The sequence below is a fragment of the Struthio camelus genome, chromosome 18, assembly GCF_040807025.1.
Source record: "Struthio camelus isolate bStrCam1 chromosome 18, bStrCam1.hap1, whole genome shotgun sequence".
Lineage (NCBI taxonomy): Eukaryota > Metazoa > Chordata > Aves > Struthioniformes > Struthionidae > Struthio > Struthio camelus.
In genome coordinates this window covers 19022215-19037665 of record NC_090959.1, presented here as the reverse complement: position 1 = coordinate 19037665, position 15451 = coordinate 19022215, and the positions used below count along the sequence as shown (strand labels likewise).

The window sequence follows — 15451 nt, the reverse complement described above, 5'->3', positions numbered from 1 at the left end:
GCACAGCAACTTAACAAAGGTTTGGAGTTTTCATTTGTGAGTTGGCCCAGAATTATATCACAGGGAAAGTGCCTTGTGGGGCTCTTTGGGATGTTCCAACAGTGGAAAGTACCTATTTCAAGGCAGAAAGTATGATTTACTGGCCAGAAGTTGTACAAAAACAATCAGTGTAAAAGCCAAGCGCACAGATGTGGAGCGCTGCTTGGCAGAGCCCTTAACGCCCAGGGCCGGGAGCCGGGGCGCGGAGCCCCTCTGCCGGGCGCTCGGCGGGCCAGGGCAGGGCCCCGGGGACGGGCACCGGCGGTGGGAACGGCTGCGGCGCGGGCCGCCCTGGAGCCGCTGGCTGGGACGGGGCAGTCGCGGTGACGCTCGTCCAGGGATTAGTCAGCGGCCGAAGGACACGCTGTGAAAACAAGCGGAGGCCGGGAGACGGTGCAGCTGGGCTGCTGGCTTGCACGGAGGGGAGGAACGGCGCGAGGGAGGGCTCTCTGCCTTCGCTTCCCGTTTCCTTGGGAGCTGGTGAGAGCTCTTCCTCTGCCGTTACAGGTCCCGAATGCTGCTGGGGCTCAGGCACGGGCTGCGAGCAGCCACAGCACCCTGGGAGCGGGCGCGGGAGGTGGCGGGTCTCACCCTGGGGCGACGCCAGCCGGGGGGGGGGCCGAGAGGGGCCGGGGGCCGCAGTGCGAGGCATGCCCACCCCGCGCAGCCCCAGCGCCGCGCCAGCAGCACGGCCTCGGCGCAGAGCCGCAGGCACCGCCGCAGCTTCCCGCGGGTCACCCCTTGGCTGAGATGCGGTTGGGCCCTGTCAAAGACACCTGCCCGGGAACCCTGATGCAAAGTGAGACCTGCTGGGCCAGCTCCTCCCTTCCCCGCGGCAGCCAATTGCTCCTTCACGACATGAGTTCATATACTCTGCTTCAGGCAAGTTAAAGTTTCTCTGAGCACCAGGGCAGGTGGGAACATGATATCATCTCCTGTGACCTCCTGTTTAATTGCCCAGCTAGCTCTGAAATGAGCCCCGGAGCTTGCTCCCGGCTGGCCAGGGAGGCGGTGTGCGGAGCCGGCAGGGGAGGGTGCTCAGCCGCGTCTCACCAGATCTGGGCGGCAGCAGGTAGGAGGCCTCGGTGGCACTGGGGCTGGTGAGCAGGGAAGGAAGGTGCAAAGGCACTTCCAGTTGGGTCCCACCATCCCGGGTGCTGCAAAGCGACCTCCCCAGGGCAGCGGTGGGGGGCAGCTCCCTGCTGGGGCCGTGACGTGCCCTGAGTCTGCCGTGCTCAGCCCGGCTGCCCCGCAAGCGCGGGCAGCACGGCTGCATCCAGCCTGAAATCCCTGCAGTGCCCCGAAACAGCTCTGCGCGCCCTGCGGCAGCGAGGTTTGGAGCAGGGGTGCTGGAGACGGTGTCCGCCAGCAACCGGCAGAGCCGCTGGGGCCTCCCGAGCACCCGGCAGCCCTGGGCCCCCGACCCCGCGCGCTCTCCCCCTTCCCTGCTCCCGCTCTGCGCCTGCCCTGCCCGAGCAGCGCGCGGCCTCTCCCTCTGCCCCTCCGCCGGCACAGAGCCGCCATTCACGCCCCCCCCGCCAGGGTCCGCCGGAGGTCACCATTCCTGCATTTTTATTTTGACTTTTCTGCAAAAATCATCGCCCGCGGCGCTCTGCGTCCCCCTTGTCTCCCGCGAGGCTCCCAGACATCACGTCAGGCGGCGCGGGGCGGCGTGCGCCGGGGAGGGGAACGCCTCTGCGGGCCAGGCGGCAGGGCGCCCTGCTGCAGAGCCGGTCTCGGGGGGTCCCGGGACGCGGCTAAAGGCTGGTGCGGGCGGAGAGTCCAGCCCGAAGGGCGCCGGTTCGCGCCGGGGACCTCGGCGTGGTCTGTGCTCTCTCTGGCACCGCGCAGCCTTTCGGGGAAGCCCGTGCCCCGGCCGAGCTTGTCTCTAGCCATTGCCCACAGCGGTGACCTCCTCGTGCCTCTGCGCCCCCGGCCTGCTCCCCCGAGGCAGCGGCTGCCAGGTCCGGGCCGCCGTCCCCGGCCGCTGGGTCCCCGCCGGCAGCGGTGTTGCTCGCGTACCCAGGATGCTCGGCAGCAGAGCGATGCTTCTCGCCGTGCCCCGCGGGTCTCTGGGGACACGATACCCAGTGCAGGTGTTTCCAGGCGCTGGTTTTTGATGCAGGGGCCAGCTCTTACGTCAGCCGCTAACCTCGCTCGGATGGGGAGAGCCTCCCCCGGCTTCCAGCGACAGCCGGGCCCCAGGTCACGCCAGGGGCCGGGCTGAACCCGCAGCTGGGAAAACAACAGCGGAAAAGGAGCTGCTGCGCTGCCCTCGGCTGTATTTTTAGATGCTGCTGGATCAAAGCTGTCAGAGACTTGCAGCAGCAGGTGACGGCAGGCCGTGCCCGGGTGGGCAGCGCGTGCGGGAGCTGGCGGGGGCTGTGGGCTCCCCGGCATCTCCCTGCCACTGGCCCGTCATCGGCGTCAGGATGAAGCCCCTTGGAAAGCATGTCTCTGCTCGCTTGCAGGTCCAGGGACGTCCACAGCAGCCGTGGGTCCTGGTCAGAGCCCTGCTCCGTCGCTGGCGGCAAATCTGCGGACAAGCCTCTGCCCTGGCTGCAAAGGGCCCGAGAGTCTTTCATGCCTGGCTGCAGGCTCCTCTTGTTCCAAGCTCCCTTGAAACAGGAGCTCTTGCTCTCCTTGCCCAGGCTCCCTGGGTTTTCCCCATGTATTTCCCCATTAGACAGCACGCTTGCCAGACCAGAGATGGCTTTTGCAGCCATAAAAGCCAGATAAGCTGCCGGGCTGGGGCTGGTCACCTCCGGCAGGATCACAGAGCCCCGGCCCTGGGGAATTCCTGGGACGGATGTGGCCCCGGGGAAATGCATTCAGCTGATTCCCCTCCCTGAAAGCTGCTGTGTCTGGGTGTCCTTGTTCGCAGCCCGAGGAGCGATAAACCCTGCCGTGCGGCCCTGCCTCTGCAAAGAGCCGTCGCAGGGGCAGCTGGGGCCCAGCCAGCCTTCCCCGGGCGCAGGGGGAGGCTCAGCGTAGGAGCGAGCCCAGCACCCCGGGGCAGGACGGCTGCGGGCACGGGGCAGAGCCACCCCGCGAGGCTCCCAGCTCCCCGGAGAGCCTGTGCACGCAGCGGCAGGACGGTCCTGGCCAGGTGGCCTCATCGCGAAGGGGAAGCAGAGAAGAGCTGTGGGCAGCACAGGGAACTGCTCCTGCGACAGCAGCACAGCGGCCGGAGGGAACAGCTCTGGCCGCCCGGGTCCAGCCCTCCCTCGGCGGATCGGCCAGCGCCGGGCTCCCTGGGGCGCTGGAGCAGCCTGTGGAGCGGAGCCCTTTTCCCTCTGAATGGGCAGATCGGGCAGGGCAGAATTTCACAACCTATTTATTGCTGTCATCCCCAGCGTGACCCACTGGGCCCAGGACCAGCCCTTCCTATGGGGCATTAGAAGTGTGTTCTGGGGCTTCTGGGCAGTTTTCAAGCTGCTCCTTGACAAACAAAGGACTGTTCTGGTAGGATTTGTGCTGTGCAAAGGTTTTTCGGTTCAACTTTAAAATTTCCTCAAACCCAGGTATAAAACTTTCTATTTATGCTTCCTCTGTACGTTGCTTCCCATGAAATTTCATTTCTCTTCATAGGCGAGGTTCTGGTTCCTTAATGCTCGTCCTAAAGACCTTACACACTTCGAAACTGCCCCGCTCAGATGCAGTCATGAACGGGAGGCTTTGGAGCGGCTCGCTCACACGGAGCAAGAGCTCTCAGCAGAGAGCTGACAGCAGGGCAGCTGCTGGCTCTGGGGCTGGTGACGTGGGGCCATGCCGTAGCCGCCTGCTCCGCTCTTGGCTTCCACTGTCCATGGGAAACGAGCTGGATCCCTGGGCTCCTGCCCCCGGAGCGAGCTGGGGTCCGTGCTGCCGGGGGGTCTCAGCCCATCGCTGTGTCCAGCTGCCCAGGGGCCATTTGCCGTGGCTCTGATGGGCACCGTCGGCACCGGACCCGCGGGCTCCTCTCCTTGTTCTCCTGCCCTGTTTCCAGCAGCCGCAGCAGGCACGTGCCTGGCCCGGTGCAGGGGGCCAGGGCAGGATGTGGGACCACTCTCCTGCCCGCGAGCGGGGCAACGCTGGCTGTGATGCTCCTCCCCAGCTGCTGGAGCATGTGCCAGCAGCAGTCTTGCTCTCCAAAGCAATCATCGTGCGCAGGAATTTGGCGTGCGTTTGCTGTGCATCCGTGGAAAAGAGACAAACTGGACGTGGCAATCCCAGTCTTGGCAGCACCAACCCTCCATGTGCCGATTGCCTCCAGCAACGATGCCTCCATGCTCGCCCGTCTCTCCGGACCCTGCTGGAGCTGCATCTCTTCTCCAGGCTCCACGACTGCTAGCTACATGGTGACTTCAGGCTGCCGTGGTTGAGCAATAGCTGCATTTCACAAGGGCTTGATTCAGGGATGTTGCCTCTGGCAACCAGGGCTTCCCAGGATCCAAAGGCGATATTTGCCTGCTCAGCCACTGTGGATTTCCTGTGCCTGGTCCGGCTCTGTTTCCAGAAAGGGAAATGAAAGTGACTTAAATTGTTTCTCCTTCCTTCCTTCCTCTGCAAGCGCCGCAGCCAGGGATCAGCGGGGTTATGCAGGGCTCTGGGGAAAGTACAAGACACCCTCTGAAGTCTGCACGGAGACGTCCTGCCTGCCTGGCTCGTGCCTGGGACCACAGTGCTCGGGCTGCAGCGGGAGAGGTGCTTCCCCTTTCCTCCGCCTGGCTACACCCAGCCCGCGCACAGCTCTCGGTATTCCCGAGCCCAAGCACTGCGACACGTCAGGACCCTGGCCGTTTTACACCTGGGGCTTGTCTCTGGGGCAACGGGGTCTCCCCCTGCACACGCCTGCTCTGTGGTAGAGCTGTTTTGTGGGCCAGGAGAGAGGAGGAGGCTCCTTTATTTCAGTCATCCCTAATGCACCATCGTGGCCACCCAGCCCGGGTCTTTGCCAGCCCTTGCTCGGTGTGGGATGAATCTGGGGTTTGCTTTCATGAGGTGAAGAAAGGTAACTTGTTTCCTTTAGCTGGCATGCAGCCCGAGGCTGTGCTGCTGCGGATGTTGTTTGGTGCCTTTGACTGATGACGGCTGTAGCCAGCACCGGAGCCCTGAGGGGCAGGAGCCGGGAGGTCCCCGGCGAGGCAGGAGGGCTCGGAGGCAGCTCCAGTGCAGCCCACGCTGGAAGGAAAAGCAGATGGGGCAGAGCACCGAGCAAGAAAATAAGCCCATCGAGCTCGGCTGGCAGAATCAAACCACTGCCAGAGGCGCATCTGCTCTGCTGAGAGCCTGCTTCTGCTGCCGGGGAAAACTTTGCATATGACATAGAGCTAAAACCTGAGCAGGTGCCTCTTGCTTTTCACTAGTCCGTGCTGGTGTCCAAGGAGAGGAGCCAGCCGTGCTGCCGGGGCTTGGCAGGCTGCCGGGCGCAGGTACGTGGCAGGAGCAGGGCAGTGCCAAGCAGGAAGCCCTTTCGCTCCCGCTCGCCCCCCCGGCTGGGGGCTGGGACACGGGGCCGTCCCGTGCAGGAACGCACAGCGGCTCTGCGTGCCTTCTTCACTCTCGCTTCCTTTTTCCGCGGCACTATAAAGGCGGTGCAGTTGTCGGAGGGTGAGTGGGTAGTGCCGCACCTTGCGCAAGGCACTCGACCTCGTGGGGCAGCAAGGATGGGAGCGCAGAGCCCGGCGCTGGTCTGCACAGCCCTGGCCGCGTGCCTGGCTCTCACCGGGGCCACCCACCCCGGCTTCAAGGTCAGGATCACCCAGGCGGGCTTGAACTACGGTAGGTTTGGCTCCCGATTTCCTCTTCTCTCACAGGTGGGCAGAGCCCGGCCCCAGGGGACGCGGGGTGTGCATGGGCAGAGGGTCTCGTTCCTGCCGCGCACGTCTGCAGGCAGCGCCGGCGTGCCCAGACCACAGGCTGCCGGCGGAGGCGCGGGGGAAGGCAGCGCCTGAGATGGATGGGCCCCGCGTCGCTTTTATCAAGAAAGGCAGAGCCCCGGCTCCAACCGAGCGGAGTTATGGATTGAAATATACTGTGCAAGAAACAGCTCATTTACCCCAGCGGCTCTGCCGGCCGCGCTGGAGAGCAGGACGTGATTTCCCTCCCTCGGCAGAGCAGGGATGGGTCAGGGTTAGGGCCCTGCGCTCCCTCCAGCCTTCCCGTGGCGCCGGGAGGCAGGAGCGGTGCGCGGCTCGGGGACCTCCCGCGTGTCGGAGGGAGATGGAGTCAGGGCCGGATCCCTTCTCCCGCGCCGCCCGGCCACCCCTGCCCTGGGGCTTGCGGGCAGAGCCCAGGCGACGCATCCCACAGCCCACGTGCTCGCAGGGCTCTGCCCTGGAGTTAGCTCTCGAGATACCAGGACCTCCACTCCACACGGTGCAAACCAGCCAGGTCATTGACTTGGTGTTTCTTTTAATGCTTTCACTGTGCACCGGGAAAATACATGCTTCCAGCCCCTCCGGAAAGCGTGCGGCGGTGACGTTTTCGCCATGTCCCTTGCAGCTCGTGAGCATGCAGTTGCTGCCCTGGAGGAGGAGCTAAGTCAGCTGAGGCTGCCAGATATCTCGGGGGACTTCAGAGTGCCGAACGTAGGAAAAGTGTACTACGAGCTCTCCAGGTGAGCCGGCCAGCCTGCTGAGTGGCTCCCTCCTCTCTCGCCCACGCAAGGCACAGGAGGCTTGGGAAGGGGCAGGGGTGCCTCCGGAGCAGCAAGCAGGATCCTTTCCCCGCTGCACCCTAGAGATGCCAGCCGTGTCATCAGAGCGGGCTGGGACACTCCTGCTTCTGACCTTCCCTGCCTGGCATGGGGGAAAAGGGAACTAGAGTTACGGCAATTTGGGTGCAGGCACTATTTGCGCAACTGAGCTCAAAGTGGCGAGTTTGGCACAGTGACACACTGCAGAAACGCAAAGCGAAGCAGCACCTTCGGAAACACAGTCCCTGCTGTCACCGAAACAGCAGCTCATTCACACTTCAAGCCCAGCCCAGCAGGAGCTGAGAGCTGCTGCAGGGAGCCAGCTCCAGCGCTCCTCGGGCCCAGCTCCCTCAGCAGCAAGGCTCGCGAGGGGTCGAGGCACCACCTCTCAAGTGCTTTTCCTCTTATTTATTTTTAGCTTGAAGCTTCGCAGTTTCCACTTGCCAGACTCATCGATCTTCCCAGTCCCCAATGTGGGCCTGCAAGTCACCATCTCCAACGCCTTCGCTGAGGTGGACGGGGACTGGCGGGTGAAGGTGTATTTCATGTAGGTGCCCCGTGTCTCTCCCTGAGAGCATCTTCCAGTCACTTACATGCTTCACTCTGCATTTCCCACTCTGGATCTGGACTGTTTTCTTTCTCCTCCTGAAGCTTGGTCTTTCTGAGCTTAGAAGTATTCTCGCCTAGATGTTCTCTATAAGGGGAAGCCTGAGCTAGTTCCATCTAGAAGCTCTGGCTGGTTCAGGGTCCAACCACCAGGACTCACCAGTGAAAAATGCCCCCTTTCTTGACCTCCCTGCAGTAGGGACCATGGTTCGTTTGACCTGAAGGTTGAGGATCTCTATATCAGAATCAGCCTGACGCTGGGCAGTGATGCCTCCGGGAAACCCACTGCTGATGCCTCTGACTGCAGCACTCACATCTCCAACATTCGGATATACTTTTCGGGCAAGTTTGGGTATGTAACTTCACTGTTAAGGCTTAGAAATCCTGTGTGTTAGTCCATCTGGTATGAGAACATGAAAGGCAGCGTGGCACGGCTTTCAGGCCCTGGTGCAAGGAATAGGATGCTGGCACCAGCTACCCCTTGCAGGTTGCCCCTTCGGCCCGCCACTATTCAGCTGCCTCTAGACTCTTGCAATGTAATTTCCATCCAGAGATGCAACTGAAAGAACTTAAATCTGGTCCGGACTTGCCCTACTGTGGTTGCATGTTTAAGGGAGAAGTTTTCAGGCAGTCAATACATTTGTATGCATGTTGTTTATAAGCAGGTCTGTTTGCAAATGTAAGCCCTAAGGCAAAACTAGATTCCAAATTGGCATGGGAATAACATTCCCCACTGTCTCGCATCTCTAGTGTCACTCTTTCTTTGGCAAATACTTCTGCAGCATTCTCTGAGCTGGAGGAAGAATGACTGTATCTCTCGGTACTTTTCTCCACAGCTGGCTTTACAACCTCTTCCACAGTGTTATCGAGTCCACATTCAGGAGGATCTTGGAGAGCAAGGTATGGTAGGCAAGGAGGGCTGAACCGCAGGCTTCCTGCTGATCTCTAGTCCTCACTTGTAACTGATGTGGTCTGAACTCCTCCTGTCACACATGCAGATTTCGCTAGAGCCAGAGCACGCTGGCGTGTTGCCAGTTTGGTGAAAACCGTGAGCCACGAGCGCTTGTGAGCTGCAGTCCCCTTGGCATTGTGTGGCTCAGGCTGAATTCTAAACCTGCAACATTTGCCATTCCTAATATAATTGGTTCCTAATTAACAAAGACTTTTCTTTCCATGTGGTCAGTTAATTAGATCTTATGCCTCAGCCAAACTCATTGTAACAGAGGAAAGCTGATTAGAGCTGTCCTTTCAATGGCCTGCACTCACACATGCTTTTGGGAGCAATGGGGTAGAAATTCTCATCTCTGGATTCCAGACACTTGCCATCTTGTTTTAATGGGGTGCATCAGGGAAACCCTGGTACCTACAGCACTGTACAAAAGTCTACATGCAGGAAACCTGCAATAAGACATGAAAACAAGCTGTTAGCAATAATTACTACAAGGATAACTGGCAGGAGTTACAACCTCTCTGGATGTGAACCTTGTTCAGGAAGGACGCAATTGGAGAACAGGCAAATCCCACTTCTGCAGCAGATCTGAGTCCTGATCCAGGCGCATTTGGCTACTTTGGATGCCATCTAGTGGCTTTTTACAGGCCACCTGGGAGCTGTGGGAGCAGATGGGTTGGCAGTAGGAGCTAAGCTGGGGCCGAGCAGAGCAGGCCTTTTATACTATATTACCTCCTGGAAGGAAAGCAGTTGCAGGAATCTGGAGAGGCTCTTGCATCCTTGGCTCCTCTTGCAGTGCAGCAAAGCCCCCTTTTGCCAAACACAAGTTTCTTGAGTACCTTTCTTAAAGTGTGAGAGGGGGCTGTGCAGGGCGATGGGAGGGAGAGGGCAGAGCACGCCCAGGGTGCACAGGGATGGGCTGGGTAGGTGCTGCAGCAGGCTTCCCTGGGCACCGCTCCATCCCGCACAGCGGCTCTCGGCCCCGGCAGCCCAGCGTGCTGCACGAGCCTTGGAAAGTCTGTCTGCCGCTAGAGGCAGAAGGGACCTGGTTGTTGTAAACAGCTTTTCTGCTGCTCCCCTTCCAGCCTGCCTGTGCTGGTCCCGCTCTGGCAACGAAGCTGGTGGGTGTCCTGGCCTCCTCATGTCCTCCCGCGTGAAGGAGGGCTCAGGTCTCCTGGCCTTCTGCTAACGCTGCCCAATATGTTCCACTGCGCAATCCTGTTGTGGTCAAGCTGCCGAGAATGCCTCCCTGACAGACCGGGGCTGCCCGGGACATCTGCCGTCTCCAGTACAGAGCCCTTCGGCAGTTTGTCCCTCCCAGGAAGCGATGGGGGCAATTCCAGCACAGATGGATGAACATCAGCTGGGGGACGGTGAACAGCAGCAACCCTCTGTTGACGAGGACGTGCCCAAGGCTCTGTCTCTCTTCTTCCGCCCTGGCTCTGTGCGGCCAGCTGGCCGCTTTGTTGTCAGCATCATCGCCGCTCCTCCGATACCTTGCATCTCGCTATAGGCTGCTGCAGGCTGGATGCCCAATCAGACAGATGATGGTCTGATCCAGCATGGCGGTTCCCATGCTGTTATGGGAACAGGATTGGAAGAGACCTTTGGCAGATCATCTCACTTGTCTGCAGGACTGTTCCCTGCAGTAGGTTTCCTGGGCCAGTGTTTAGCCTGCACTCAAATCTCCCAGTAATGCTGAGGCTTCACCTGCAGATGAGGGATGGCAGCAGCAGAGGGATATGCTCTTCTGTCCTGGTAGCACCAAGCTGTATGAACTCATGATTGCTTGTCTTTGTTGGCATGGTTAGTCTTTGTGGTTGTTAGTCTTCCTGCCCCTGCAGGGATGGATTAACTCTTTCTCTTGCTCTGCTTATGCTAAACTGTTGGCTGCTCAGCACAATTCACTCCAGCATAGACCGCAGGGAAAATCTTAAGGACCCAAGTGAGATCCCTTTGAAGGGCCTTGATACAGATAAACTCTGCATGGGGAGCTTGTCATGAGCAGATGTTTGCAGGTATAAACCCTGCATGTATTTTGGACGCTTAATTAATTTGCTGTCTGAATAGACACAAATGTCACTGTGTGCTCTACTATTTAATCAGGCTTTTGCAAAGAATAAAAACAGCACCAGGCAGCAACGCAGAGACTGTGTCTGAGGCTTTTACCCTCAGGATGTGACTCTGTCACCCTGAACAGAGCTGCAGATGCTAAGCTTTGCTGCCTTTTTCTCCCAGGTGTGTGAAAACGTGCTCAGCTCTGTCCACAGTGAGTTGCAGCCTTACCTCCAGACCCTGCCAGGTACCGCCTGGGGACTGCCTGGGGGCTTTTTGAGAAGCTCTTCCTCGTGTTTCCCTGACCATGAGGACAGTGCTTGACCCTCTGCCCCCTCCCCATCTCCATTTATTTCCCCACCCATGTGGAAAGCCTTTGAACACCATATCGGCAGAGGTTTGCCACCATGTACCCGTCTGGCTGTTCCCAGGCAAGGGTGGCACAAAGACCCGTCGTCCTCACACAGCCAGAGCCGTGCCCTGGGGGTGGTCCCTTAGCAAGGGGACCCAGGCTGCTTCTCAGATCCAGGAGTTAGTTTGCAGTACTGAAAAGCAGAGTGGGGAGGGAAATGTGGTTTGTTGGTTCATTTGTTTTGCTCTAAAGAGACGCAGAGAGAAAATGCACGTGGAGCTGGTACCATGTGGTTGCACTGGGAAGCCTGGGTGCCAGCAGTGCCTGGGTGGCAGGCGGGAGGCAGTCTCCTCCTGGCTTTCCTGTGCCACCTCCACCTCACTCATTGGTCTGCTGCATGTTTTACAGTCACAGCCAGGATAGATGCCATGGCTGGGATTGATTACTCCTTGGTGGCACCCCCAGCTGCTACTGCCCAATCCCTGGATGCGGACCTGAAGGTGAGAGGCTGCCGGGAAAGCTCAGTTTGGCTGATGCCATTGCAGGAGGCGTTGGGAGACTAGGTTTAGTTGCTTGCGGTAAATGCTGCTTTCAGCATTTTATAATTCCCAGCCCAGGTCAGTGGGTGATTCCCACCATGCTCTGCCCTCCAGCTTCATCCTTCCCTTTCTCTCTAGGGTGAGTTCTTCTCCCTGGCCCACCACTCCTCCGTGCCCTTCCCTCCTCCGCCACTCGCCTTTCCTCCGGACCATGACCGCATGGTTTACTTTGGGGCCTCCAGCTACTTCTTCAACACGGCCAGCCTGGTCTACCATGCCGCAGGGGCCCTGGTCTTCGAGCTCACTGACTCCATGGTATGGAGAGAACACTGCAGGGGGCCTGGCCCCACGCCTTAGGGGAGCGGGTGCAACACACAAATGGGCAACCGGCGGTCTCGGGGGTTTCCTCTGCGCCTCAGCCGCCTGCGAGCATCTCTGCCACGCTGTCAGAGGCTGGACGCAGGGTGTCTGTGGGGATCGGGGCCGTAGGGTACATCCGGATGTGGAGGGCGAGCAGCAGAGCCGGGGCTGTCTGGCACTGGCAGCGCACGGGGCCGAAGGGCTGATCTCGCCATGACTCCCCGGCGGGCTCGTCCACACAGCGCAGCTGAGCTGCCCCTGGTGGTGACCTTCTCCTTCCTGCAGATCCCAAAGGGCCTTGACTTCCATCTGAACACCTCCATCTTCTCAGCCTTCATCCCCCAGGTGAGCAGGGTGGTGGGAACTGGCAAGATGGTTTATTTGGGAGTGCAACCCTGCGTGCGCCAGGCTGCCAGCACGGGAAGCAGCGCAGCTGCAACCGGTTGTCGGTGCCTGCGGTGGGTTTTGTTCCTGTACTGCCGCAGTGTGCTCCTGCGGAGGCACCTCTCTTCCAGCCCCCCTCTCTGCTCCTTTCCAGTTGGAGAAGATGTACCCCGACATGCTGATGAAGCTCAGGCTGTCCACCCCTGCTGCCCCCTTCCTAAGCATCGGCCCTGAGGGTCTCTCGCTCCGGCCTGTTGTGGATATCCAAGCTTACGCCATCCTTCCCAGCTCCAGCTTGGCTCCTCTTTTCCTCCTCAACATGGTGAGTCAGTGCCAGCTGTCTGACGCCCCAAGCGGGGAGCAGCTCGTGCAGCCACAGCCCTGGGCGCTTGTAAGCTCCCCACTGCATCTCAGTGGGGCAAAGCTGAGAGTGTCTCAGCCACGGACCATCCTTCTGTGGTATTCAGCAATCCCATACCATCCCTGCAGAGCTCCTGCTGGGAGAGGTGGTGAATTCCTTCCAAAACCAGCCCATTCTACTGCTTTTCTTGGTACAGTGGGTGCATCCCCAGCACAAAAATACCTGGGCTCACAAATTCAAGTTTTGACACTGGGTGCAAACGTGCCCATGGACAGGTGGCAGCCCAGCTGCATTGCTGCCCTCCGCGTAGTCTCCCCTGGCTGCCGGGCCGGGGAGGTGCAGATGAACTGCTGGAGCTCTGCGCTCTCTCCCCAGACAGGCAACGTGTCCGCCACCATCGACGTGAAGTCCGGCAACATCGTTGGGAACCTGACGGTCGGCAGGTGAGGGGAAGAGCAGGGCAGGTTGCTCCACCCTTAGCTCACCCCATGCCTCTGGCAAAGCGCTGGGCGCAGTGGCTGGGGGTGGTGGCTTTGCTCCGGGGACCAGGATGGGATGGGGAGGCCCTGGTGACAGGGACCCGCTGCAGCAGCACTGAGCTGGATGTGTAGGGAGCGGGAGCAGCGCGGGCAGCGCCCGCGGCTGTGAGGGAAAACCTCTCTTGGGGAGGTCTCAGCATGCTCTCCTCTCTCCGCGCAGGCTGAGGCTATCTCTAAAGCACTCGGACGTTGGCCCTTTCCAGGTGAGCTGTCCTCTGAAGGGCTCGTGCCTGGAAGGCATGTGCTCAGAGGGCTGGCAAGCTGCTTCCCCACAGCTGGTGTCCGCCGGCACGAGCGAGAGGTGCAGAGATGGTGTCCTGAGTCCCAGGGTCGTGCTGGGCTTGGACTAGCGCGTGTCTGTCCGGAGCCTGCCTGTCTGCCACTGGTGATGCTCTGTCCCTTCCCTAGGTCTTGGTGGCTCCACCCCCGGTGGTCAGGTTGTTCATCACTCGCAGCTCCACAGCTCTGTCCTGGCTTTCCCTTGGTGAGGGACGGATGCAGCTGGAGCCCCCCACCACTGCCAAGTGCCCTCCCGAGGGAGTGTCGCATCCCTCCTCGCCCACAGCATCAGGGTGCACCGGCCATGTGGCCACCTCTTGCCACTCTCTGTGGGATGAGGGAAGCAGCACCAGCTCAACCGCCTCCATCACCTCCACGCTGCTACGCCACCAGCACGGCCCGGATGAGTGGCTGGTCTCTAGCAAAGCATGCCCTCATTCCTGGTCTCCTTTTCTTCTCCTAACTGTCTGCTAGTGGATAGTCACCTGCCCTCTTGCAGGCTAAAGCTCTTCCTTCCCCTCTCCATGTCCCCAGGTGCGAATGCTGCAGTCAATGATGAACATATTTGCTTCCGGGATCCTGCTGCCACGTCTTAATGGTAAGGACCTGCTGGGGAATGCTGCAAGAGGCACAGACTAGGTCACTCCATCAGAGCAGGCCCAGCTTGCTAATTAAATCTGTGTGGCCAGGCCCAATCTATGGGTAAAAACTGCAGTGAGTGAGGGGGACGGTGGTGCGAGCGTAGGGGTGTTTGAGGTGGCAGAGCTGGGCTGCGGGCAGTGCCGCGCGGCAGCCTCTCTCCACATGGTGAGGCACATCCAGAAGGGACCAGGATGGAAATAACGAGCGCGACGCACGTCCTAATGCTTTCCGGAGCCCTCTGCCCACCAGGGCTGGGCTGAGCATGGGGTGGGGGCACGGCCATGCACCAGCCCCTCAGGGAGCCCTTGGAGGAGTTTCCTCTGCCAGCCTGGGACACGGCAGGGAGGACAAAGGGTCAGGGTGGCAGGACGTGGCTGCTGCTTTGCACAGCCCCGTGCGTCCTCTTCCCTTCCCCATGTGGCCATGTGCGTTGTCTCGTTTCAGATCGATTAAAACAGGGCTTCCCTCTCCCGCTGCCAGACAGGATACAGCTCTCCAACGTCATCTTGCAGTCGCACCAGGTGAGCGAGCGCCTGGCTGTGGCCCTTTACCGGGGGCCAGGAAGGTGGCGGGGGCCCGACACCCGTGGGAGACTGGGCTGAAATGCCACCAGCGTCCCCTTGGGGGGATGGTGGCGCCGGGACCCCGCCCAGGGGACAGCGAGTGCGCTCAGTCGGGGTGGTGGCTGCTCCGTGCTGCATCCCAGCGGTGCATCGTGCCTTTCTGCAGCTTTTGAACTCAGGGCCTGAGTTTCCCACGGTGCTTTTTATAGCAAGTGGAGGTTTACAGTGGTGTCAGCCCCGTGCCCCTGCTGTGCGACCGCAGACCGACAGCGGCGCCAGGACACGTCTGCCTGCGGCGGGGCCGCGGCCGCGCGTGCCGAAGCCCGGGGGTGCAGCAGCTGGGGGGGCAGGAGGAAGCCGGTGTTTTGGGAGGCCATGGGGAGAGCCCGCAGGAGCGGCTGCAATTGGATACTGACTATTTATTGCCGGATGCAGCTGTGAAATGTCTTTGGAGCTGAAATTAGCCAGAAAGGGCTGCAGAAAGCCGTGAGCTCCTGCGTGCTGGGCCGTGCTGTCCAGGCCACGCGGAGGGGCCCCGGGCTCTGCCGGCTGCACTGCCACCCTCTCTCCGTCTCCCAGAACTTCCTGCAGGTCGGAGCGGATGTCCGTTACAAACGCAGAGGATGAAGGCGAGGTGCCGGGGAGCTTGAGCACCAAAGCGAGCGTTGCCCTTTCACCCGCGTGCAGCGACCGCAGGGCCAGCCTGACCGCACCTCGCCTCTGCCTCCAGCTGCCGCCGCCACGGGGGGTCCGGGCCCGGCTCCCGCCTCTCCGTCCCCTTCCTCGCCGTGTGCCGAAACAAAAAACACGGCTCTGCCGGTGCCTTGCTCATTGGACAAGCACGTGCCAGGGTTTAAAAACACCGGGAACGTGGGGGTGGCGGAAGCGGGCGGGCCAGCTCCCTCGGCGTCACCCGGCATGCACGACAGCGACGCGTCCTGCTCCAGCTATCCCGGCCTCTGCCCCCCCGCGGCGCCGCGACCCCTCGCTCCTGCCTCAGCTCGGCCCGGGGGGCCGGGTGGGCGGCGAAACAGCGCTTGATGCTGCTGGTGGCAAATAAAGCAAGCAGACGCACAGGAAGGTGGCTACTGTTGTTATTTCTAA

At 60.6% G+C, this 15451-nt stretch overlaps 1 protein-coding gene across 1 annotated transcript; it reads left to right on the top strand.

Annotated features, from left to right (window-relative positions):
- Positions 1-5592: 5592 nt before the first annotated feature.
- On the top strand, positions 5593-15427 carry LOC104140745 (bactericidal permeability-increasing protein). Its single transcript, XM_068913039.1, has 15 exons — positions 5593-5802; positions 6526-6640; positions 7137-7265; positions 7521-7676; positions 8161-8224; positions 10512-10575; positions 11089-11180; positions 11358-11534; positions 11865-11924; positions 12118-12285; positions 12700-12767; positions 13024-13066; positions 13677-13740; positions 14229-14305; positions 14927-15427. The coding sequence occupies exons 1-15, from the start codon at positions 5688-5690 to the stop codon at positions 14972-14974; spliced, it is 1440 nt and encodes a 479-aa protein (XP_068769140.1). The 5' UTR covers positions 5593-5687; the 3' UTR covers positions 14975-15427.
- The last annotated feature ends 24 nt before the right edge of the window (positions 15428-15451 follow it).

Excerpts from the sequence above, each read along its gene's own strand:
- LOC104140745 (XM_068913039.1), top strand. The coding sequence starts at position 5,688 with ATGGGAGCGCAGAGCCCGGCGCTGGTCTGCACAGCCCTGGCCGCGTGC. Across the intron at positions 5,803-6,525 it reads CCAGGCGGGCTTGAACTACG|CTCGTGAGCATGCAGTTGCT; the intron begins GTAGGTTTGGCT and ends TGTCCCTTGCAG. Across the intron at positions 7,266-7,520 it reads CGGGTGAAGGTGTATTTCAT|TAGGGACCATGGTTCGTTTG; the intron begins GTAGGTGCCCCG and ends ACCTCCCTGCAG.